General features: G+C 44.6%; 1 protein-coding gene across 2 annotated transcripts in view; it reads left to right on the top strand.

The window, feature by feature from the left end:
• LOC142557414 (complement C3-like) overlaps window positions 1-26,299 on the top strand; it is a 142,776-nt gene extending 116,477 nt beyond the window's left edge. Inside the window, exons 30-41 of one of the 2 annotated variants that reach the window (XM_075669237.1) lie at window positions 832-942; window positions 3,973-4,078; window positions 4,167-4,202; window positions 8,424-8,505; window positions 10,015-10,102; window positions 11,868-11,939; window positions 13,887-13,992; window positions 17,516-17,605; window positions 18,286-18,390; window positions 19,532-19,615; window positions 21,791-21,935; window positions 26,049-26,299. In XM_075669237.1, the coding sequence (XP_075525352.1) occupies window positions 832-942; window positions 3,973-4,078; window positions 4,167-4,202; window positions 8,424-8,505; window positions 10,015-10,102; window positions 11,868-11,939; window positions 13,887-13,992; window positions 17,516-17,605; window positions 18,286-18,390; window positions 19,532-19,615; window positions 21,791-21,935; window positions 26,049-26,241 (1,218 nt within the window). In that variant the 3' untranslated portion in view covers window positions 26,242-26,299. Of the gene's footprint in view, window positions 1-831; window positions 943-3,972; window positions 4,079-4,166; window positions 4,203-8,423; window positions 8,506-10,014; window positions 10,103-11,867; window positions 11,940-13,886; window positions 13,993-17,515; window positions 17,606-18,285; window positions 18,391-19,531; window positions 19,616-21,790; window positions 21,936-26,048 lie in introns of those variants that run through there. The other variant, XR_012822768.1, reaches the window with a different exon arrangement.
• The last annotated feature ends 336 nt before the right edge of the window (window positions 26,300-26,635 follow it).

Here is a 26,635-nt window from a genome sequence, read left to right as displayed (position 1 = left end):
AATTTTAAGCAAACGTATTTTCAGCAATATGATGCATCGCTACATTTCTTGAATGTTAACCACATTATCGTCGAGAGTCATCGTGAGGTACCTATAACCGTAATCTTTTTGTCGCATGTTCTCGTAAAGCGCAAAATGAAAGTAAGATCTATTATAAATTTGTTATTCATGTTGCCAATGCCTTTGCACCTGTAACTTATCAGCACACTTTCACCAGATGGTGCCACGATTGCTTCCGTTCACTTCTACGTCTGTGGTCTTGAGACATTAGGTATAAAAGGCAACACATTTACGGACAACCTAAAGTTAAATTTTTTCGAAATGACAAATTACCAGACACCTACCTGTTGATGACGACGACGATGATTTATTGGCATCCCCTCTGAAGGGGGCGGTGACAAATGGTTATCTAGCCTGCTTGAGTTCATCAAGTATGCTATACATATGGTACATATACTATAGCTGAACAACAATGGTGGCGCCATCTGGTGAACTTGTGCTAAATCAGCACGTACGAAACCATTACATGAACTGCGGTCAAATGCGCTGCTCAGGAGCTCATGTAAACACATTGGCACCATCACAGTTATGAAAGTATGGTGGCCTGAAAAAATATTTTACGAGAACAGTAAAAAAAAAAAAAAAACTTCCCTCACCATGTTTGTGGTTGGTCCAACGCCCCGCGATGTCGCCACTAGCGCGCCTGCTGAAGTCCAGACAGCTAGTATAATGCGAAGTGTTAAACGTCGTAGATAAGTTACTTCAGTGGTAAAGCTGATTACATCTGTGTGAGAAGGATTGGATTCCTGTTGCCACTTTATTATGCTACAGATTCGCGACATGTCGGGCAAGTTGCGTGTGACAGCTAACGGAACCGGAAGTGGGCTGCTTTCCGTTAGGATGAAGTACAACGTTCTTTTTCCACTGGAAGTGTTGTGCAAGGTAAGTTTACCGCTTTAGTTTATTATGCAAAGCACTCCACTGTTAAACTTTAAATGAACCCAGTTCTTATCACAACACATCTTGCATGGGCAGTACCTACTATAAAGTCTACGCACTGCCTGTGTTCATCTGTGTACTACTGCATGAAGGAGTGGTTTCACAGAATGGTTCTTTTGTTGGAACACAAGATCTTGAGGCCAGAAAAGCTGCAGGAATGGCAGCAGTAGACGCGCCATCATAGTTACTTTTTGGCCATTGTTTCAAGCTGCGCACACTCCACTAATGACAGCCTTTTACAGGAAACTCACTGACCTTTGTTGTTTGGTTGATGCAAATTAGAGAGTACTGATCCCCAAGACTGGGTCACAGATGCGCTTGGGAGGAGGGGTGATATATTTATTCTGGAGCTTGCTATGTACCATCAGAAATGTTTTAATTCGGGCTTTAAAAATTGTATATTTTAGGGCCTGTTAGTTCATGATTTTGTAATAAGTAGTGCAGGATGAAAAAGGACAGAAGAAGAACAAATGACAACAGAAGGTGCTTTCAACAGAATTGATTTACACAGGTGTGCATAGATATATAGACTGAATCAATACTATGCAACATTCGCGACGATGATTTCTTCCCGAAAACATTCATACACAGCATCGCTAGAAGTTATTTGCTCCGTAAGTGTTCGCTCAGTAACTGATGCCGCCTGCGCAGAAACCACTAATATCCCATAGTAGATTTAATCGAAACAACCATCACATCAATCTTTTTGTCTCCTTCGAGATTTCAATAAGTGCTTATTCCTCTAATATTTGAAAGAAACGTAATCTGATGCATTGAATTAAATAATTCTCAAATGGAATACAAAATCAAGCAACGGTTACCTCTGTATTTGGATTTGAAATTTCGAATAACCAGAGGTCCCTAGCCTTGATGTCATTTGTAACGTGGGCCGATACCGGAGACATTGTATTCCCAGGGTGTCTACCAACCGGGAAAACCGGGAATTCTCAGGGATTTTGAGTAGTCTGGAAAAAGTCAGGGAAAACTCAGGGAATTTGGGCCTCTATCAGGGAAAATTAGCGGCAATATTATTGAAAGGGTCGAAAGTCGCGGTAATGCTGGCTCGAGTAGCAGACAGGAATCGTAATGAATCGTCTTTGACGCCCTGTCGTCGGCAGGAGGAGTTGCCAGTGTACAGTCAACGAGCGACTTTCCGGATTCCCGATAATTTGGACGGCTTCGCGGCACCACCTCGTACCCCATAGTGTCAACGTATCAGAACGTGTGAAATTCCCGACGCAAGAACTCTTTGCCGCCCGGTGTTCCAGACGTTTTGCCGCGACCGCAGGTCCGAAACGGCATTAATCAAAGGCACCACCGCTGCCGTTTTGATTACTTCGCCGCCTCGAACCGGCACTCTCGCACGCAGATCCGCTGGCACCCGTTGCCACCACTGCGGCAACGCTAGGCCTAGCTGCTTCGACGTTCGCTATGAAGCTTCTTGCCATTGGGTGCCGAACTTTTTATTGAAAGAATTAGCTGCTGTCAGCAATGGCACGGATTCCACCTTTGTGGTCCTCGCGATTGGCTTAGAAACTTGGAAAACATGGTGCGTTGCATAATGCAGGTTCGGGAAAGTCAGCTTCGCCTCTGTACAGAAATGTTACTCGGTAAAGCTTACGGAAAAGTATTGCAGTGAAGCATAACAAGCGTGGGAAGGGGCTATTGCCACGGAACACAGTATGTATTTTTTAATTATACACGCGGGCACCCGGCATTTCCTGTCACAGTACGAGCACAGGTATGCCTAATATGTGTACCGACAGGCCTTCAGAGCGTTTTCGAACGTGCCTGTGGCGGTTTGAGCCCCTAAGAGCAGTAAATGACACGCATTTATTTTTTTCCAACTGGCCGATTTTCGGACGTTTTCGCGGCCCCTAGGGAGCTCGAAAAATCGGTCGTGGACTGTGCAACTGATCAAGATGCTTCAAATGGTCCTTGGGGCGAACGAGTGGCGGAAGGCGGACAAGAACAGAAGTGACCTACGCATTGGGGAATAAACGAGAAAGGAAGCTTGCTGCCGCCGTTTTGAAAGAGCTTGAGCTCAAAAAGTAAAGTTTTGGCTGATGCCGAGATGCAGGTGTCCCTCATCCAAACCAAAATACACTCTTTAAAGCAGTGAAACACAACACTCAGGCATCGTGCGCGCGCTGAGAGTATGTCAGGACTGTTGAGGTTGACTTACGAGCTGTTGAGAGAGAATCTCAATTGTGACAGAGTTCAGGCCTCATCCCACTGAGGTTGCTCTCAGTTGATAGAAATAGCTCATATTAGAAAATATTTGCTTCTATATGCATCTCCTTTTTATTCGTATTTGATAATGTCCGACCCTATTTGCAATTGTTTTCGAAGACACTTTATTTGCTGTGCATTTTACTAACCCCTGCCTTCTATTCTCTTTTTGAATAACATAAGCACTGCTCCTTAGTATTCAAATTGAATTAAGTTGCTTTTTTTATTTTTTTCATGTGCTTACTAGAGAGTGACAGCATCAGGTGATATGGTTTCAGCCCGTCTTGATATAAAACATAGTTCTGCATCACTCAGGGAAATTTGCAATGGCACTCAGGGAAAACCTGGAAAACTCAGGGAATTGGGAAGTGTCAACTTGGTAGACACCCTGATTCCAAGTGTATTTGAGTCACTCCTGATAATGTTATCGCATTACAGTCGCTAATGAGTAGCATGAGGAGTTTGCTTCTTACCTTAAACTGCTTTATGTGTTTGTCATCTCAAGCCGTTTACAGGTGGATCCTTTTAAGTATCGGCTGCTCAACGTTAATCCAGTGATTTGAAGCATTTGTTCTGTATATATTTCCACCTTATTACGTATTTTGATAGCGCAGAGCTTTATTTTCTGTACTGTGATTGTTTACTATTTTTGGCATAAGTCCTTTAGGTCTGTGGTATGGCGTGAAGTCATGAACAAGAGTAAATGATTATGCTGCACAATGTTTGACCTTTCATCCGCAGTTTAACGTAACTGTGCGAGCTGGCATCCATGCACCCAAAGCAAAGAGCGCTGCCTTGGATGATTTCCCAGAAGAGCTTTTGAATGAGCTTCTTGGATTCGACCGAGGTAAAATCATTTGCACAAGGAACTTTCGTGCAGAAAATGACTCATGAATTCCGATTCACTTTCGCATGTTTTTTTTTTTTTGCTTCAGAACGTCGATCTGTGGATTTTGGATCTTCGCTGCATGGTGAGTTACATTAATTTTACAGATCAAGTTGCTGTTTTTCGCCGACTTCAGTGTTGCACAATAGTATTTTGCTAATGGTCGATTTACAAATTACTAATATTAGTGAGAGCTGTGGTTACGTGTCGTCTACAATTTAGGTGCCTTAGCATATTCAATTTGGAAAACACTTGATAATATTTCGTATTTCCGAGTAGCTAATTGATAAACGTACAGCTGTAGTTTATCTTTTAAGCTTTAAATGTACCAGTAATTTGCACCAAACTGAAAAATTAAATGAGAGAGAGAGAGAGAGAGAGGAGAGGAGGAGGAGGAGGAGAAGGAGGAGACTGATGTAAAGAAGAAGCAGGAAGTTTAAATGGACAGGCGTTAGGCTTGCTAGTCTTCCCTGCGAGGCTGGGATACAAAGTAAAGAGAGATTAGATAAATGAATAGGAAGGAGAGCACCTGGTGCATGTAGAAGAATGCAGATGAATACTATGGAATCACCACACAGGCAGAAAGATTGCTTCGAGCAGTTATCACAGATCATCCTTGTCTTTTGAAAGCAATAAAAGCGAAAAATTGATTTGTGTTACTCCAGCTTTTGCCTGGGAAACACACAGGCGTTTGTGCGCTTTATAAAATTATGAGATTACCCGCAGCCGTGCTCTAGGCCTGTCAACCAACTTAACAGGACCGCCGACTTTCCACACGGTGTATTGTTGAACTCGTAAACACAAAATGTGAGTGCCTTTTGTTAAAAATGAGTAAAAAGGGGCATGTGCATGACACATGATGTTCACAGTTCCTCCCATACCACTTTCCTCTTACCCCTACCCACAACGCTGTTCGGTCGAGCGCGACTTGTTTGGGTTCAGTGGGTTAAAAATCTACTGGAGAGAGACAGAGAGAAAAATGATGCCTAAAAAGGCAGGGAGGTTAACCAGAGATAGTTACGGTTGGCTACAGTGCACGGGGGGAAGGGTTAAGGGTGATAAAAATAGTGCAAGTGGAAGGGGAGAGAGAGACGAGCACAAACAGCCTACACTATGGAGTGGTAGGGGGCGAAGTCTTAAACTCAACAATTGAAAGACCAACGGGTTGAATATGTCGAAAAGGGAAATGTGCCACAGTCCATTCAAAATTTGGAATCTTGGAGATCGGCGATCGTGGCAAGCGAAGTGGCGGGGAGGGAGGGGAGCACCGAGACACACTGCTCACCTTCAACGAAATAACAACACACTATCAGCTGTCGAGGAGGATCTTCTCACTCCCCCACGCTAAACTCACTAGACCACAGTCATCGATATTCAGATTGCTTCAGACAGGGTCGTTCCCCTCGAGAGGCAGACTGAGCCGTTATTCACCAGAAGTAGAGCCGCAATGTCCGGATTGTGGCGAATCGTACTGCTCGCTATCGCACATGCTCTGGCAATGCTCCGCGTTAAGCGGCACCATATTCACTAAAGAAGAAGACTGGGTGGACGCCCTGCAAAGCGATGACCACACACCAGACCCAGCTCCGGGCCCTCCAGAGGGCTCACGAAAAGGCGGAGGCTCACGGGCTTCCCGTCCCAACGTAGGTGCGGCCCGCGACCCCTGCCGGCCACTAAACCAAGAGTGGGTGGGGAGGGGTTCCTCAGGACACAATAAAGTTATTTCCTCCTCCTCCTTGGAGATGGGAGTGGCAACCTCTTAGGTACTGGTAACTTTCTTAATGCATTTGTTCGCCTAATTGGTTTTTCCGAGCTCTAAAACGATGCCTACGCAAAGCATATAGGAAGACACGAAGATGATGATAACGTGCTTGAGACCTTCTTGGTGTGTCCTTACTTGTGTCCCGGTTTCTGTGGCACTGTTCATAGGTCAAATTAATTTTTAATTACCTTTCCGAGCTACTACTGATATATAGAGGCAGTATTGTCCAGCGCTTGTTCTCGATTTTAGGTGCAGTTAGGCCATCACCTGAAAAACACTGCAGAATATAGGATTAGAAGCATGAGCAGGCCTATTGTGGTTGTGCTTTAGAATAGTCCAAAAGGTCAAACGATGTGAGCCTACAGGGATGTTTTTAGACCATTCGAGTACTGTGTACACAAATGTACACGCAGGCATAACGCCTCTAAATCTGTTGAACAAATGAAAATAGGGATATCGAAAATGCGTCGCATGCATATCAAGAGAGTTCTGAATGAAACCATGCTCGGAATATTTAAATGTGCCAAACGTGGTAGAAAAGTGCTTTGCAAGATTGGCAGATATGTTTCGTTACCACGCCTATAGAAACCGATCAATGTGCCCGAAGGCATTTTTTCCGAGCTAATAAATATTTCCGATGGAATTCTACTAGCAACGTTATTTTGCCATCTGAAAGGATGGCGGAATTTTAAGTCAGATATGACCAATTTGGTTTATTGGGGAGTCCGGAAAAATATAGCTTTGACGAGCTATATTTTCAAAGCTAGCCTGCAGTGCTCCTAGTCCTTCCTCAGTGATACAACACAAAATTTGCACTTTGGTCGACTGGAGCAACGTAATTTTTAAATGACAGCAGTAGTGAAGACACAGTAGCTTCTCTGTTTCTCTAATTTTCTGATCCGACGTCTAGGCTTCTAAATGCAAAGCATTTCTTGGCGAACTTATGCAGTTTGGCAGTATCTGTCTGTCTGTCTGTGTCTCGGTGCACTTACAGTCGTTTCGTTAACTTGGTATGTACCAAAACTTGCGTTGTATGACAAGAGTGTATGACGAACATAAATGATCAGTCACGATGTGTGTCATGTAGGTCACGAAACAGCCGCCTGTGTCTTGGTGCTCTTATGGTGATTTTGTTAATTTGGTAGGCTCCCCGCAGACTGCTTCGCTTAACATCGGTTCCCACAGGGCGTGGGATCTGCCGGCTTTTTTTAAAACTATGTCTCAAATGATGGTAGGATGCTCAAATGTGCAACTTTATTTTTCTCACCGCAAGTTGCTTTTACCCGATAGCGTTTCGGCAGCCTAAGTACCTATTATCACGCACAATCTCTCCCGGCATGTGGGGTTTTCCATAGCACAAGAATAGGCAGTTAATTTCATACTGACCTTCGACCTAACCTTGTCTAGCAGGCTAATCTCCTACATATTGAGTGCCACCTGTGCAAGTTCCGTTATTCATTACTGTACAGTATTTTGTGACGCTTTAGATAACTGCACATCATTGTACAGGATCTGAAGAAAACATGTGCAGGCTGCAGCGCCAGTTAAACGCGCACTAGGCGACCTTGCTTGCGCGGGGCAAACTGGTTGAACGCAACAATAAAGTATGAGGAGGCGTCCTCATGCTCCCTCAGTTGACAAACATTGTTTTGTGAGCCTAAAGATTGCAGTAAAACAAAAATGAAACGTGCCTACTGCAAAATAAAAACAATGCTCCCTGCACAATATGAACTTACCTGTTTCAACATTTGTGTATCTACTAGTTTCCAGCACAGCATGAGCACAACTATGGTTAGTATTGACGCCAACAAATATTCGTAGTGATTTGTTCCTCGATCTGACTTACAAAAACTGGAAACTAGGAGCCAAGTGCTTATCTTGGATTTGGTTACTCTGAGTAATTATACCAAAAATAATGAATAAAAACTCATTCGTATTCCTTGAGGTGTTTCTTTGAAGTCTGACATTAGCTTTCTGCGAAACTGTCTTATCAGACATTACTGCTTTACATCCATTCGAACCAACAGTGATCGGGCTATAATTTTATCTATTGTGGTATACATTGCTTCTACTATGTCTTGAAACAGATCGTTAAAACGTAAAAGCACCATAAAAAGCGCGTTTATAGCGGTAACGAAAAGATATGCGTGCTAGCTGTGACAATCGTATGTCAGCATGCGGTGGGTTGGCTATGGTTTTTTGTTATTTTTGATGCAGAGGATTCGCCACTGGCATAATGTCTGACGTGGCTCACTTTTTTTTGGTTGTTGAGAACGAACACGCTTGAAATACCTATTTTCTTAAGCAGCTTAAGTATTTTGGTGGCTTAAGGCTTGAAGTCTTCATTTTTTTTTGGATGCATTAAGACACAGAAACTTCAGCATTATTCATTTGGCCTTCTGCAGCATTTTTAGTGATGATGAAAATGCAATAAACTTGTCATAGCTCAATATCTAAGATATAAAGCTATTCGGAGCCTGGCATAGACAAGGACATATCGACTTCGTTCTTGTTTCTAATGACCTAATTCACGTTTCCTTTCAGTGACAAGTCCGTACGGCACCGTTAGACCACCTAACGAACCGCAGGGGAGCAAGCTTGTTTACGACATTGAAGTTTGCTCACAGTAAGTTAAATTGATGTGTTGATAACTATGGTGTTAGGCTGGTGAGCACAAGGTCGCGGGATCGAATCCCGGCTACGGCGGCCGCATTTCGATGGGGGTGAAATGCGAAAACACTCGTGTAGTTAGATTTAGGTGCACGTTAAAGAAGCCCAGGTGGTCGAAATTTCCGGAGTCCTCCACTACGGCGCGCCTCATAATCAGAAAGTGGTTTTGGCACGTAAAACCCCATAATTTGATGTGTTGATAATAATACATTTTGACGACTCAGGGCTTGTAAAGGTCCTTGAAACCATTAAAAAAAACCCTTGAAGGTGAAAGTGCCTTTTTTATTTCTTCAAAAGTGCTTAACTTTCACGATGGGCTCCAAAATCGTTGAATTAGGCTTCCCATTAAGGTTGGTCGACTTTATTTGTGCATCTGACCATGAGGTTTTTGCAAGCTAGGAGTGAAGCCATTCTGATCCGATTAACATATTTATGGTAAGGAGCCATCTTGTTTGTAAAAGCTTCTTAAGGTTTCCACAAAAATGGCTCAGCAGAAGTTGTCTTTTTTTGTGCGAAATGAAAAAAAATTTTTGCCGGTGTATCCATTCGTTAGAAATGAATGACGACATTTAACGCGATTAGCACTCTAGCTTGAGTGGGGCGTAATTCCTAATTATGTTTTATATAATCATCATTACCAAAAGTGGAACATGGCTAGTGACCAGTACACTTGACATTAGGTGACGTCAAAGAGGTTCATTGAAGAGCGTCACATACCGAGTGGCATATACCGAGCGGTGCATACCAAGCTGTAGATACCAAGTGGAATATAAGCAGTGGCCTGTGGTGGCGTCAAATGGGTTCACTGAAGAGCCGCACATACCCAGTAGTAAATACCGAGGGATCCAAGTTGGTCAGATGGTTCGTTTGGAACCCGGTTCCCTCAGCACAGCAGCTCAATGTACTAGCCATTAGATCATGGACTACCCAATGGCCAAAGTTGGTGGGAAAACGGTGACAGACCAATTGACCGATCGGCGCTGGGAAGTGCGTCAAGTGCGTCAAGTAAGTGTGTGTCTAATGCTAAACGTTTTAAAAGCTTGCTTGTTGTTCAACGCCGTGTTTTGTTTTTGAATTGTCAGGCGTTATGTTGCTTTAATCTTTCAAAATGGTTTGTCGGGGCCCTGAAAGTTCTTGAGGATGCTCTCGAATATTCCTTATCGAAAAAAAAAGACGTTTGCCACATACCTAATAATTTCGTAGGAATAGATGACTGTCCCGAATAAAAACTCGTATGTTCCTATATACCTTATGGGGATCATGATATGATATATGGGAGCACATGAGTTTTTACATGGGACACCCTTATGTTCATAGGGAACTGTTAGACATAGGGATCAATAGGTTTTGATCGGGGAACTCTGCATACAGGCTGTAATTCAGCGTTTAAGGCAGCTACGTATGGTTATTGTGGAGACTTGATGTTGCCTCAAAAAAATCTTGAAATAATTGCATCTTGCTTTAGGTATGTCGGCGAGTCAGACTCCAATGCTGCTGTCATCGAAGTTGGACTACTCAGCGGTTTCGATCCGGTGGTCGAAGACTTGAACGCTGTAAGAATGCTTTCCGGCACTCTTCTGCTGATAGATATATTTGGTAGGCCTGTGCAGAAATTTGCCGACTCCTTCATACACATCAGCATTACAGCATATCCAAACATAGGAAAAACGAGGGGTCGATACAGTGCCAACCACAACTCATAACTCATTCAGTGTTCTCAGGAAGCGGTACCCCACCCAGCGTGTGGACGCGGTCCTCGATATTAATCTTTCTTGGGAAGTCCATACGCTGTGTGGCCAGTCGCTTCCTGAGGAGACTGAGCAATTTTTGATTTGTTGTCGGCACTATGTCCGGTCCCTTTTTTTTTAGCGTGCTGCTCTTAGGCGCCCGTTCCTGGAGCGAGTGTTGGCATCGGTGTTGTCCCTCGTAACTGAGCGAACTAGCACGGCGAAGCATGAAAGGGAACGCCGAGTGCAATGGGAGACGAAAGACGGCGACAGCGAAGAAAGCGTGAGAATGAAAGCGTAGTGCTGCGCAAGTCTGGCTTTGCAGCGACGATGACTGCGAGATGGCTATGAGATGGTGCCAGAGTAGCGCGCGTCGTCGGTGTGGAAACGAAGCGCTGCATGAGTGGAGGTCTGTCTGTCGCGGCTGCTGTGAATTGCGCCCGCACTTCACCTACACGCTGGCTCTCGTGATCTCCTGGTTAGTGAGGTAGAAGCGCCAAACTTCGCTCTGCTTGCGACGTGCCGCACGAGACAGATTGTCCGCGCCAGCCAATATATTGGGAAATGAAAACACGTATAAGCTGCACTCAAATTTTGCACTACGAACTATCGTAATCGCCGGTGAATTGTTTTCCTCTATGTTTACGTGGGCTTTGACACTGCTGTGAAGAATGCATAACTAACTAGCCCGCTGTCAAACATTATTGCTTCATCCACTTGCGTTCTGTCGAGCAGCGTGTCGATACCCGGGGTTCACGTTAGCCTCAATGGCCAAGGCATTGTGCTACTGAGAACGAGTACCTGGGTTCGATTCCCGGCCTCGGCTGTGGTTAAATGGAAGCGAAATTAAGAAAGCTCGCTTACTTAAGTAAAGTTGCACGTTAAACAATCGCATGGGGTCGAAGTTAATTCGCAGCGCTGTCGGCTACCAGTGTTGCTGAATCAATCAGCCAGATGTGTCGATTGTTTTCAGCAATAACAATCATGTCATTTCAACTGGCATCTCTGGGCTTTTTCATAACAAGCAGGACCTTAGTAGTTAATACTAGTTGATAAAGTCAAGTTAATGCCCCCGCTTCTGCTGTTATTGCACTTCATCGGAGCATATGGGAACATCGAATATGCGTGAGCTTGCTAGTTACAACAAGGTGACGGTTTCTAATTATTTTGAGCTCTAGAATAATCAGTTACTGCAAAGTACACATGTATTGCACATGTTTTAATGGAGGAGCAACAAAAATGAGATTGGTAATCGAAGCAGAGATGGCGCGTTTGGAATTGAGGCCATTGGAGAGCGCAGTGGAGCGCAAGCGCAGAAAAGGAGAAAATCCAGAGGCACACAACATAGACAAAGTGACAGTCACCTTCCTGTCACTTTGTCTATGCCTTCCTCTCGATTTCTTCCTTTATCAAGTTTGCTGGTATTCTCTTATAAAAACCTGTTCTTTACGCGAACTGTAAGCAGGCATGTTTTGAAGTATTCTGCTAACAAATCCTGAAATTGTCATGAAGGTCAAGTGCAGCTTGAGAGGTGCTGAAATGCCGGACGTGAGAGAAACGTAGCCTTAATATGTTTCTTTTTGTTTTACAGGCAATAACAGGGAATCCGCATCTGGCTAAGTACGTCTTAACCGAGATAAAAGTGATCCTCTATTTTAAACAGGTGAGGATGCGTTCCTCCACATTCTCATATTCGTGAATCCAGCTTGCTTGTTGAGCATGCGATTATTCATGCACTGTGTCCTCGGTTTGAAGTGTCGCACAACTTACACATACCAACACGCAAGAAATAAAACAAAGCCCTTGCCTATCTTCCTTGTGTACCACTTTCTGGTATGTCTTTCTTACATGTTACATTTCTTTTGTGGTACATTTGTCATATTTATTCTGAAGGGTTCCATGTCTCAATTAATGATTTTTTTTTAATTATTCATGAGTGCTTTTTTCAGTAATTCAGTAATCAGCGTTTCCTTGTGTAGTGTGCAATATAATCTAAATCTTGACGACGCATAGGCTGATGAATAAATTTCTGTCCCCAGATTGTAACAAGTATTTTCAATTGTGGACCATGTGCTGGAATGTTCTAGCTAAATGCTATCACTTGTGATATGACTTGATGAAAGGCCGCTGCACCAAATTCCAAATTATTCACGATTCCTTGCCCAGCAAATGCCAACGAAATTGCAAATCATTAGACGTCCAGGCTCTGTGTCGCGTATTTAAATTTGTAATCTCGTCCTTAGCCTCAAAGGGCGAGCTGTCCTGCCAATTTTAACAGATTTAGGTGGCGTCTAAAATATGACTGTCATGACGTCTTTCCGGCTCCGTAATCACGTCCGGTGTGCACAGTCCGGAAAATCACCGCCTTAGAGATATGTTTCTGTAAGCACCTGTAACCTTTAACCACTGACGAGTCCCACTCGTTCATGGTGCATATTGCTTTATCTCTTTCTGAGGGAACCAGTCCTGAGTATCCGCTGCTAGAGGCTGTGTTCGGGAACGGATGCGCGTAGGTTTATACTTAACATACGTATTGATGTCATGAGTGCTAACAATAATATTAAAGAATTTTACCCATGTGAAATGTTTTGTCTGGACGCGTAACTCAATGCTTATATTGAATACAGGAAATCAACTAATGCTATTTTTGTTAAGTACATTTAGCATGAGAAATTCTCTAAGAATTATGAGAAATTTGATGTTCATTTTCGTGAAAGGCTGTGAGCTATAAAGAGTCGAAGTAAACGCCGTGGTTAAGAGGGACTGGCAACCAATTTTTATGGTAAAATTTTTTTAATTCAATGGAAAGAGTACCGTTCGCAGTGTCAATTCATGAAGTGGTAACATGGAAAATGCCGTGGAACATGTTTATCAAAATTTTTCGGTCTGCTTTGAGGATATAGTAATTCACTGGAAGCATGCTGAAAACTGTGATAAGTGAGCGCGATAGCAATTATAGGCCGGCATAAATGGGATTCATACGACAAGTGCGGCCGTGTGAGAAATTATTATTTTGCTTATCAAGTTGATGTTCCCGCGATTTATATTTTCCGATGTGGTAAATAATTTCTGCTATAATAGCTATGTATTTTCGTGGATTCCTGTCCCACTACCCTGAAAAACGAAATCAATCGTATCTAAAACGAAATGACGCTTTCACGCGTGGTACACTGTTCAGCGTGTTGCCATAGCTATGCGTGCGCTTTTGATTTACGAAGCATAGAGTAAAGCGCAATTGTCGAATAATATAACTGCAAGTTTAACCAATAAATATGTTGTAGTTAATAAGAGCCGACCTACGTACAGTAATCTCATAGCCTACCTTGAAATTCCATAATTTCACCACGAGGCCACGCCACTTACTGTTTCTTAAACTTCTTTGACAATCTAAAATTAAAATTCCCCAAATCGTGAACAGCATGGATTTTATCACTATAAAGCGTGATCATTTAATCTTCATCAACATCTCACAACACAGTCTGGCCCGTTGTCAGTCCCTTTAAGTCAAAACGACAATGCAAATGTTCAGGGGAGCTGTCGTTCTTTTTTGGCTGGCACACAATGCATTCTTTGCAGTGGCCCTCTTAAAAGTTTTTTTGTCGGTGCCCAGATACCATGGCAAGCACCTACTTGCGTGAAATTCAAGACGGAACGCAAGCACGTCGTCCGTAATGTCCAGGCGGCAGCAGTCAAGGTGTACGACCACAGCGACCCCTGTGAGTTTCGTCGTTTCCGCGGCGTTGCAGGCACATGACACATCACGGTTAAAGCAAAAGCATATAGCAGCTACAAAATAGAAGTTACATTATACAGTCGAACCCGGCTATATCGAACTCGCAAAAAAACGCCTATCAGTTCGATATAGAGCATAATTCGATATAAGCCTGCTAAATAATTGGACGTCATAAAAGCACATACCATTTATAAAATCACTTTATTGATTAAACTAGCTTACTTTCGCACGAAATAGTCCTGCATTTTCTTCTGCTTTGGCAATTTCGCTGCCTGCGACGCACGCACTTTTCCACATTAAGGAGTCGGAGCAGCTGAGGCCGCAACTTTCCGCATTCGCGCAGAAGCACCGGACTATTGCGAGCGCACCAATCATTTCGGAGGATGTGGGACCGTCGTTGCTTTCCTCATTGTGCCCACTTTCACTTGTGCTCGGTACGATGTTGGCAATGTAGTCTTCGTTTTCGGGCTCTCCCGTGGTCGCGACACATCATTTGCGCTCACAAACTCATCCACCGTTGATTCGTCAACAGCTTCCGGAAATTCTGACAGTTCGCTCCAAACTTCGACAACACTGGCAACGGCTTCGTCGCATTCATCAGAAGTTACGGTCATCACCGAGCACGCGGAAGTCGGCACGGCTAAAGCAATTTCAGATTAACCACTCGTACATGGCCGTGCGTACGGGTCGGGCGCCACGGGCACCGGGTCGCGAGTTTGGACGCTTTAGCCCTAATCTCCCACTTATTCTTCAAGATCGTGCCGAGAGTGCTCCTCGGAATCTTGTGCTCTGCGGGGACATCCGACTTCTCACCGCGTTCGACACGATTTATGATTGCGAGCTTCACGACAAAAGGCAAATTCTGCCGCTTCATTACGGCAACACTGCGTGAGAAGGCCTACAAGGCGCACACAAAAACAGCGAGACAACTCGCACTTTCGCCATCTTGCACGACGAGGGCACAAGAGTATCTGATTGGCTGTCTGAGCAAGCGCTGTGGGCGGGCCAGGATCATTTTTTGCAGGGGGGGTGCCGACGGCTCGTCTGAGGCAGCGCGGTCGCGCGCGGTCACGGTAGGGAGAGCGGTTGGATGGAGCCGCGCAGCCGGGTTTTCTCCGCCATCGCGAGGGAAAGCCAACTTCCGGGGGCACTTTCCGCCGCTTGACGTTCGATATATCGGGTGTCGCTGCTATTTTTGTTCGATGTAAGCGTAATTTTTGCGATATATACTCATTGTAATTATATCGTGTCCTGAAATTGTTCGATATATAGAATAATTCGATGTAAACGGGTTCGATATAGTCGGGTTCGACTGTATCTCACATATATTTAGATACGTTTTTTAAGTGTGTAAACCTGTCTGCCCTCCCAACGAGGGAACCGTGCGTCCATCTGTGACGCAAGACGGTCGCTTTCGAGAGCACTTGCAGCCGCGAGCCAATTCACCTTCGGGCTGGCTGCCTCTCACGAAAACATGAACTAAGCGGTGAGAACACAGCACACACATGAAGCTATCAGCACTCTGCACACTCCGTCCCCACCGCAGATCGTCTTCAAGATAAGGCATGCGTGGCTGTGCCATACGCAGTCGCCACTGGAGTAGAACGCACTCCCCGCGTTGCGCGGGATGGAAGACGGCACGCTACCTCCCTGCTTTCCCCCCTTGCACGCACGAAGTTGACCCACCGTTGTTGGCTCGCCCCGTGCCCGCGTTCACTCGCACGTACAGCCAAGGGTGCGCGGCGACGATGTTATTGCACTTAGACTTTATATGGAACATCACGGCGATGACGATAGCGGAAATGTGCCTGGAGTGTCCGTATACCTGATATCGCTGTAAAGTGTTCGGCATAAATAGCCTCCTGTATGTATTAATGCCAGCCCAGCGATGCCAAAGACCGGGGGACCTTGAAAGGGCGCCACTTTCCCAGTAGTTGGTCACAGTCTATGGGGGCAGTGTTAATTTTACGTCAGCTGTCTCCCATTGCACGTGATCGGATGCTATGCAGGAGGCAAGGAGCGGGCACGGAGTGTGGCAGCAGTGCCAAGCTAAAGTTGTCCACACTCTTGCAACAGCAAGAATATATTGATTGGGATTACGCGCCGTGTTTGCTTAGTAGTTATGGTGCTGGGCTGTTAAGCATGCAGTTGCGGGATCGAATCCCGGCCACGGCGGCCGCATTTCGATGTGGCCGAAATGCCAGAATGCCCGTGTACTTAGATTTAGGCGGACAATAAAGAACCCTAGGTGGTCCGAATTTGCGGAGTCCCCTACTACAGCGTGCTTCGTAATCGTATCGTGGTGTTGGCGCGTAAAACCCAATAATTTTAGGACGACAGAGAGCTGAGCTTGTTGGTAAGGATTCATAATGCAAGAAAAAGGGACAAGGCATGCAGAGACAGACATAAGAGAGAATAAGTGGCGTTTGTGTTGTCCATTTCTCTCCCCTTGTGTCCGTGTCTGCGCGGCTTGCCTCTTTTTTGAATTGGGAACCCAATAATTAATTTTTTGTATTTATTGGGATTGTGATTTCGCCGAAATGACCCAGTGGCAACCACGTATTGGGGAGTGACTGGGCAGACATTGAAAAAATATAGAAAGCCATGACTTGGCAAGTGTTCGTGTTGTGGTAGGTTTTATTGTTTTCCGCTGCCGACCCTCGATCAGCGCGCGCTCATCCGATAACGCAATGGCTATGACCACAACGCATGGCTACCACACCGGCACTTGACAACTAGAGAAGGTAAATGTATACGTTTTAAGAAACGACTGAAGTTGCGCACGTGATACTGTGAGAAAAATGTGTACAGAGAGCTCGCATTCGTCAAAGCATGGGGAACGAGTACGCATCGCCTCAAGAACCTGCCCGGAACCACACACTGGGCCCAAGCCCCAGCAAGTGCAGCTGGGACTCATGGGTGACGTGTCGGCCCGACATATGGAGAAATGGGAGTGTGTGTGATAGATAGATAGATAGATAGATAGATAGATAGATAGAGAGAGAGAGAGAGAGAGAAAACAAAGGGTACGGCTTCGCGTAGACTTGACTTGCGGAGGCTGGCTAGGGGAATGCAATGCTCCGTGCGAGTTTTATTTCCTTCCTCCGCACTGTGCACCATGTCTTCGTCATTTTAAATCCCGACCAAGACTGACAGTACGCATAAATGAAAGAAATAATAAAGTAAGCAGATTCGGTTTGAAGGGAGATTTAAACTTCGCGAAAAGACGAAGACAAGCGAGAGAAACGCACAACACATCATGACTGCAGTTGTTTGTTGTATGTATATGTAAAAGTATGAACCAACTATCCCTCAAGAACGTCTTACAGAATCAGTTACTCATCAAATGCAAATAAAAAGCGCAGTTTAATGAAGGTTGCCGTGTTTACAGCGCGCTTACAGGCTAAATTAACGCGGCAAGTTATGGTGGGGATGAATAGGAAGGTTTGGTGTACCGGTGAATGCTGTCACGCTGACTACGCATGTTTTACTTTGTCTCTCGACAGCGCGTTCTTGCACGCAGTTTTACGGAATCGGATCGACGGACCCTCGCCTTAAGCTGGCCTGCGAAGGACGCAAGTGCCTGTGCATAGAAGGTAATGACTCCACTCAGTGCAGAGCTGTCAGCTCGGTCTCTTCTTTCCTACCTCTTCTCGGTGAACCAGTAACTATATATATATATATATATATCATAAGAAGCCAACAGAAACTGACACCAAGGATAACATAGGGTAGATTACTTGTGCTTAGTAAATGAAATAAAGCAACGATAAATTAATGGAAAATAAAGTGGATGAAAAAACAACTTGCCGTAGGCGGAGAATTATCCCACACCTTCGTGGGATCATTCCTTACCAGCGGCAAGTTGTTTTTTTATCCTTATGCAAGAAAGGTGAGGCGTGCAGACAGGACACAAAAGAGAAGTGGACAACATGTGTTCACTTCTCTTTTCTTGTGTCCTGTCTGCACATGTTGTCCACTTCTGTTGTGTCCTGTCTGCATGCCTCACCTTTTTTGCATAATGAAGCCTTACCAACTAGCTCAGCTTTCTGTCGTTTTTTCATCCACTATCATTTCCAATATTTTATCGTTTTTTAATTAATTTATTAGGCACAAATAATTTCTCCTATGGTGTCCTTGGTGTCAGTGTTTGCTGGCCTCTTATGATATGACTAATAAATATCAGGCCCCTCGGTTAACCCCCTCTCTTCTCATATATATATATATATATATATATATACAGAGATACAGAGGTGGTTCTTTTTCTGCCTTACAGCTGAGTGTCCTAGACGAGAGCCCTTTCTGAACGTTGAAAGAGTGATACCAGTGCAAATAAAGCGGCAGATGCTCCTAGAGATGGCCTGCAAGGAGCATGACTTTGGTAAAAGAGTATTCAGTTTTTTCTTCTTCTTTTTTGCATTGTTTACTCTAAAGAAAAGTAACGGGAAGGACAATTTCCTTTCATTATGACTTTCTGTACAGATTGAATCAATCATATTGTTTTTAATTTTTACTGCAGTAAACCTAATTTTTTAACATTGTTGTTATTGTACCATTTGATCCAGAATTATAGGCTTCAGCTGTGTCTAACTAGTTACAAAAAAAACATTAAAAAAGTTTTACTGAAGTAAATTTTTTTTATAACTGATTGGACATTGCCGATGCCTATAATTGTGGGTCAAATGGTACAATAAAACCATGCAAGTACTCTATGTACATCATGGTTAGCGCGCAACACAGCATATAGAACAGATAAATATCAGACATGAATACACATATCATTTACACATTTCTATACTAAGTTGCCAAGCTTGTAAAGCAGAGAAACTATAATAGTTAACAGATAACACATTTTAAATAACTGGTAAACGCTTGTTTAGTTAGTAAAAAGAATGCAGGCACTAACAGTATAAAAAAGAGAGAAATGCAAAATTTCTATTTAAGCATTCAAAGGTGAAAAAAGAAGTATCATGAGTAAGTTGGGCGCGACAATGAACAGAGTATGTTTTGAAAATTTTCATAACTATAAGGAAAGTGGTTACGTTACCGATAACATTTGAGACCTTTGCTTATCTCATTAAAATAATTTAGAGGACAGAAGAAGTGTACCTATTATTGCTCAATTGACAGTGATGTTTATTTGTGGATAAGTGAAGCATTCGGCTACAAAAATGTTTGTCAGAATTCCGGGTATTTCAGTGGGTGATTGTTCACGCAATTCAACCTCAGGACTTGAATCAGGTCATTGGCACTGTCAACACAGCGCAATTACTTGATCGAAAGAAAGCTTTCTCTTGTTCTACTGTACATTCACAATTAAGTTAATAAAAGCTCCGCTAGTTGGTCATTACCACCGTATAACGTATTTACCGGTACCAAGTCTGGCTAGTATAAAACCTATTTGATTGTTAAAATATGTTGGTTAGCCTTCTGATAACAGCTGCAGGGTGCTTCCCATGACACCATATAGCATGTAAGAAGCGTGATCGCATTTGCTAATTTTCGTGTGGTTTTACGTGCAGTATGGATCGCATATGTGTCTGGGAACAGCGTCATCAACGGCTTCCGTCACATACGTCTACGCGTCACTACTGTGCTCAAAGAAGGTAATGGAAGTGACTTGATACTCGCATGGTATCGATTACATAGTTTTTTGAGCTTAACACCCTACAGGATGATTTAGGAGATGATCCCGAGTCAATGAGGCAAAAGAAGTTTGTCTATGCGAAAGCTTTCGGTGAGCGCATAATAAAATATCACAGGTGAGCGTGCTACTCGTTGCTTACAGGACCATGATAGGCTCGAGTGGCATGCATAATAGCCTGTCATTTGCACATAAAAAGAAACGCCATTGGTGCGGTCGTGATCGATCAATCAAACAATCAATTCTAATGAGAATGACCAAGTCATTCTAAACTAGTAGATTACATTTTAAACGCTATCTGTGGAATTCTTTTGATGCAGTTGATTGTTTATTCGAGGTGACAATGAATATCAAAGTTGCCGTATCGAGTTCCATGCACAGAGTGCGTCAGCAGTAACATCAGCATGACATTACAGATTTCGCAGTATTTATTGTATTTGGTGCCCTTTCATGACAAGTAGGGGTGCGTGAAAGATACCAGGATCAGACTTCGTTTACTTTTGATTTCGGTGTAATAGTTTTCTACCATTAAACAATAAACTAGCGCTGAGTGGTCACTACTACAGAACTATCACGTCACGGGCAGTTGGTAAGAAATATACGGTGTGGTGTCACCGTCCACCTTTCGCTTGTGCCTGTCCTGGCTCAGCATGCGCCGGTCATTGTAAGGCTGACCTATTCGTGATTCCAGGTTTGCATAATCCGTATACCTAGTATAACCTAAATGCGTATTTGTTTGTAGTGCCCCTATCGACTTGTTCGGGCGTCTGCTCAACGCAGAGGGTGTAATACATGCGTGAGTTGGACATTCCAAGTGATCTACTTTATTTATTTGTTTAGCGCACTACTCGTTCCTTACAGGACCACGATCGGCTCGAGTGGCATGCATAATAGCACATCATCCACACAGAAAATGATAAATAACGCCACTCGTGCGGTTGTGATTAATAAATTGATCACTCAACCAGTGGATGAATCAATCAATCAATCAATCAATCAATTGTTTGGTCTGTCAGTCAGTCTTTCAGTCAGTCATTCGGTTGGTCGTTTGGTCGGTCGCTCTTTCTGCCATTCGTTCAGTCAGTCCTTCAGTCAGTCATTCAGTTTAGCCATTCACTCGTTCATTCGTCATTCAGCCACTCGTTCATTCGTTCAGTCAGTCATTGATTGTTCAGTCATTCAATCAGTCATTCGGTCGGTTGTTTATTCGTTTGGTCAGTCATTCGTTCAGTCAGTCAACAGTTCAGTCATTCAGTCAGTCGGTCATTCAGTCGCCCTTCCAGTCATTAAGTCGTTCAATGAGTCGTCCAGCCAGTTACTCAGTCATTCAGTCAATTGTTCATTCAGTCACTTGTATAGTCAGTTATTTAGTCAGTCGTTCAGTCATTCAGTCAGTTGTTCAACTATTTAGTCAGTCGTTTGGTTGTCGTGTCAGCTGTATTGTCAGTTCAGTGAGTCATTTAGTCAGTCATTCAGTCAGTTCTGTCGTTCAGTCAGTCATTTAGTCAGTCATTCAGTCAGTACTGTCGTTCAGTCAGTTTAGTTCATTCGTTCAGTCAGTTTAGTCATTCATTTGTTCAGTCAGTAAGTCATTCAGTTCTTCGGTCATTCAGTCGTTCAATCAGTCATTCGGTCAGTCGTTAGTCAGTCGTGCAATCGTTCAATCAATCGTTTGGTTGTTCAATAAAACCTTCACTCAATCAGTCTCATTCAATCGTCCGCTTGTTCAGTCGTTCAATCAGTTGTTCAGTCAGTCGTTCAATCAATCGGTTGCTCAATCGTTCGGTCATTCAATCAGTTAATCAATGGGTCGTTCAATCAATTGTTCAGTCGGTCATTCAATCGTTTAATCAATCCGTCGTTCAACAAATAAATAAATCAATCGTTCAGTTAGTCGAGTCGGACTGGGTCAGATCAGGCCCGGTCCGAAAGGTGGGTTGCAGTGAAACAATCAGTCATTCAATCGCTCAATCAGGAATCAATAGATCAGCCAATCAGCCTAAAGGCAGTGTTAATCGATCCAGCTATTCTTTTAACAATAAAGATTAAATTCTATTCCTATCTTAAAGTAGGAGGATAGCCATAAATGTCGGAAATTAGACTTTCTCAATTCGTCCTATCAACCCGAACATTTCAGGTGCAGAGAACAGCACATCGGTCTTGATGGGTGAAAAGTTGTTCCTGGCTCCGCATCACTGTACGACGGCAGACTTGAGTGAAGGCGGACGCTACTTTGTCTTCGGCCGAGATGGCGAGCCCGTTGCAAAAAACGGATCTCATGGGTAAGTTTCTGAATATATGGGCCTTCGCTTTGGCCCTGTCTTTTAACTTCCTAATTTGCCGCTGGCAGGAGCCGAATCCACAACCGCCGCAATTTGTGGATTCAGCTTCCAGCGGTGTCAAGTTACCTTTTCGCCCACTTTCGTTTCCCTTTTTCGAATTATTTTCTACATTCCAATTTCAACCGCAGGTAATCTCCTTGATGCTTTCTTTGGCTTCATTACCTTTTGGCTTTATACACACACACACACACCCACACATATACATTGATTGTACTGAAGGTAGTGGGCATGGTGCTAGTGAAAGAGAAGACGACGACGAGAAGTGCTGGTTTCCCCGTTTTGATATAGCACCGACCTGTTTAAGCCTACCGCTACCACTTAGAACTATTGCTGCTAGGCGAACACCCCCGTTGTATTTGGTGGAGGTGCTGGGTTTCTCTTCGACATCCTGGAGCTCCGCAATCAGACGCTACCACCAGCTGTTGCAATAAATGAACCAGGACCATCTCAGGCTGCTGCTCCTGTGCCCCGCATCATCCGGCAGTGCGATCTGGCTATATTTAGCGGCACAGACGACCACGACGTGGAAGACTGGCTCGCCAAATATGACCGTGTAAGCGCCTATATTACCGTATTTATTCGCGTATAACCCGCACCAAAATGTGAAAAAACGCGTTTAAAAAGTGGGGGTGCGGGTTATCTGCGAATTTTTTCCTTGGGAGGGGGGGGGTCGGCTTCACCGCAATGTGCGGCGGCCTCCCCGTGTAGTCCGCCATCCCCATCGTCATCGACGCTTGTCAAGCCGATGAAGGGCCAACGAAAGGCCAGCATTGTTGAGCCTCGCGTTAGGCGCTGTTTAGTGTACTTACCCCAGTTTGCACTGTTTGCCTGCTTTGTTTTGGCATCATGAGTGCGACTCGACGGCAGTGTTTCACAGCGAAAGAGAAGCTAAAGATTATAGCCGCTGCCGAAGAAATCGGCAACAGAGCTGCTGCAAGACAGCATGACGTCGACGAGTCGTGCATTCGCGACTGGAGGAAGAAAAAAAGAGTCTCGAAGCAACGAACCGGAACAGGCGAGCGTTTCGGGGTCCGAAGACTGGCGCGTACCCCCACCTCGAGATGCAGCTTGCGAAGTTCATTGAGGAGCAGAGAAGTCGTGGCCACGCTGTTTCGACTGAGATGGCGCAAATGGAAGCCCTGAAGTTGGCCCGGGAATTGAACATTCCACGTGAGTTTCGTGCAAGCCGTGGATGGCTTCAGCGCTTCATGCGAAGACATGGATTTTCTATGCGGCGGCGAACAACCATGTGCCAGCGGCTTCCTGAAGCCTACGAGGAAAAGTTGTTGAACTTTCAACGATATGTGATCGCACTTCGGAAGGAGCACAGCTATTTGCTGTCTCAGGTGGGAAATGCTGATCAAACACCTGTGTACTTTGAGATGCCGATGGACACGACCATGGAAAAAAAGGGCTCCAAATCAGTCAGCGTGCTGACCGGCGGAAATGCCAAGCTGCGCTGCACAGTCATGCTATGCGCTTTGGCTGACGGCACGAAACTGCGCCCGTATGTGATTTTCAAACGCAAGACGCTACCTAGCATTCCACTGCCCCCAGGAATCGTTGTGCGTGCGGAAGAAAATTCGTGGATGAACAGTGGCCTAGTCGGTGACTGGCTTCGAGTAATCTGGGAGCGAAGACCAGGTGCCTTGCTGGCACGCCGGTCGATGCTCGTACTAGATTCCTTCAGAGGCCACTGCACTGATGCGGTGAAGGCTCGCCTTGCCGAGACCAGCACCGACCTCGTCATAATACCTGGCGGCATGACGTCCATGCTACAGCCACTCGACGTGTGCCTGAACAAGCCGTTCAAGGCACACGTGAAGCGGCTGTATGCCCAGTGGATGGCCGACGGCATGTACGCCCTCACACCGACGGGACGCGTGCGAAGGCCTGATATTCCATTGCTGTGCCAGTGGATCGTGGATGCGTGGAAAGCGATACCGGCCGATTTGGTGCGCAAAAGCTTTAAAAAATGTGCGATCAGTAATAGTCTGGATGGTTCCGAGGACGACTACGTCTTTGAGAGTGGCGATGAAGCCTCGGATGGCAGTAGTGAGAGCGGCGTCGATTAAGAATCGGATAACCAGTGACGTGGTGGCGGTCGTTTGAATAAATGTTCTGAAAACGAAATGATCACTGAGTGTGAGTTGCATCTTTCTAGCGCTCATTTTTTTTTTTTCGGGTAAACGTGCGGGTTATACGCGAGTTTTTTTTTTTTTTTTCCGCCGAGTTCAAAGTTAGGGGTGCGGGTTATACGCAGGGGCGGGTTATACGCGGGTAAATACGGTAAGTGGGACGACCGCGACAAGCTCACAAATGTCATCTTTTACTTGACTGACATGGCAAACCTATGGTTCCGCAATCATGACGCGGATTTTACCACCTGGTCGGCTTTCACGACCAGGTGTGTGTGTGTGTGTATATATATATATGTGTGTGTGTGTGTGTGTGTGTGTGTGTGTGTGTGTGTGTGTGTGTGTGTGTGTGTTGACACATGTACTTATTTATCTGTATCGGGTGACCACGTTTCACCGCCTAACAAATGTTACCAAACAGTGCGGGACGCGCATGCATGTATCAGAAGTTTCTAGAAAATTATTGATGGTTCTATCTGCTGTGTGTTGTCACCGAACCTTGTGTAATCTGATTTCCTTGCGCGATGTGAATGGTGTAGAACTTTCTGGAAGACCCGAAGGTCGATTACTCTGGAATCTTCTATGACTTTCAGGAAATTTCCGATACATGCAGACCGTGAAATGCGGTCACTCGATAAGTACACGTTTCAATACAAGTTCACGTGTCTATACACACACACACAAGTGCACACACACACACGCACACATACTCACATATACACACGCATACACACACATGCACACACATGCACACACATGCACACACACCCACAGATATAGTGTACTTGCAGCACAACCCGGATTTGAAGCAGTGGCACTTTCTCGGCCCGTGGTAAAACACAGCCGGTGCATTACCCGAAAGTGATGCAGGCGTTTCCGAGGTTTACAGGCCTCAACGAAAGTTTGGGAATATCTTCATTGTCTATGTTTGTGTCTGTAACATTATGCAACATTTCTGTGTGTACGTCACCCACTGTGCCCAGCAAACGGAGTCGGGCTATCCAGGTGATTAGCCTGGGTAACTTCTCCAGCATATCGTTGACGTTTGTATCTATTTTTCTATCTCTTGGCAGCCGTATGCATATTTGAGTAAGTCAATGCACTTTGAAAAAAAAAAAAAAACAAATTTATTACAATGTTAGGGCTTGTGACCGGCCGGAACGTCCCAATAAGTTTGTTATGCTTGCCAACGTGAAGCTGCTCATACGCATCTATGTAAATAGGTCAGCCAGAGAAAACCTTTCTCAAAGATGAAATCAAAAAGTACTCTACATTTTGCTTTCAGTCTCAAGAAAGGTGGAAACGTCGACACAAAAAACAATTGTTTTTTAAGAAGTGCACCAACTCTTCAATCGTAAGCTTGCGGCAACCATAGATACCTGCACCTTGAAGTTATATACAGGGTGTCCCAGCTAACTTTAGCCAGAGTTTAAAAATATGCGAATGCCACTGAGCTGGACAGAACCAAGGTAATGTTGTTTGCTGTTGCTTGGAGATACTCAGATTATTTTTTTATTTTGCCTAATTAGATAATTAGTGATAATTAATCAACTTTCCAAATATTATTAGATGAAAAGTGTAAATGAGAAAATTGTAAAGTGACATGAGAACTGTCCATACAGCTTTCTGTTGCTCAATACGTGCTACATAAAAGTGTTCTTTCGAGCGTGAAAGAAGCCCGCAAATGCACGCAAAATTGCCTCGCGATTGGCTGCTCGAGGCCGCCGGCTGAACCAGAAAACATTACAGCGTCACATCATGCACATGCCCCCCTCCCCCCCCTCCCTTACAGCGCTTACCCATATGTGTCTAGGCGCATTTGTCATGAATTCTACCTTGAATCGATTGCTTGACTTTGAGCACCCTCCTCCGATTTTCTTTCCGCAAAATTTTTTTCATCACTTTCTCTTTGCAGCATAAGATACAGCATGGACAAGCACGTGCGCCTCTTCAACACACAAAATATGAGGAAGGGCCGCAGGCATTACTCTCGAAGGTCTGCAAGGCTTTACTCAGTTCTTCAATGGCTGTCATCGCATCTCCAGAGGCATGGAGGCTGCGCGGAGCACTCTAGAGTCGTGCGGTCAATGTCAGTTCACGACGCTTAGCAAAAGTGCAGGCAGGTCTCCTCCTTTGCTTGTAAAGGGCTTTCTGATGGAAGCAATACTCTCAGGTGGCATTGTCTTTCCACGGTTGCCACGGGCAACTGCACCCAACTCCGTCTAAGGCAAGTAGTAACAACATGGTTTCTGAGGTGCGACACAGCGCAGCAAGAACGAACACTTGACAGTGAGAAGACAACACAAGCCACTGGCTAACAACAGTAGCTTTATTGCAACAAGACAATATATAGCGAGTGCAGCACGATGCATGTCTACAGTGAGTGAGTGAGTGAGTGAGTGAATAAACTTTTATTGGGTCCAGCAAAACCCGATAAAACGCGCACCCGGCTAATCCCACGACGGGGCTGACAGATCTAGTCTGCCGGCGCGATCGCGGGCG

Source organism: Dermacentor variabilis, chromosome 9, assembly GCF_050947875.1.
Source record: "Dermacentor variabilis isolate Ectoservices chromosome 9, ASM5094787v1, whole genome shotgun sequence".
In the NCBI taxonomy this organism is placed as follows: Eukaryota; Metazoa; Arthropoda; class Arachnida; order Ixodida; family Ixodidae; genus Dermacentor; species Dermacentor variabilis.
The sequence above is the reverse complement of the archived record's forward strand: the minus strand, read 5'-3'. Positions and strand labels throughout refer to the sequence as shown.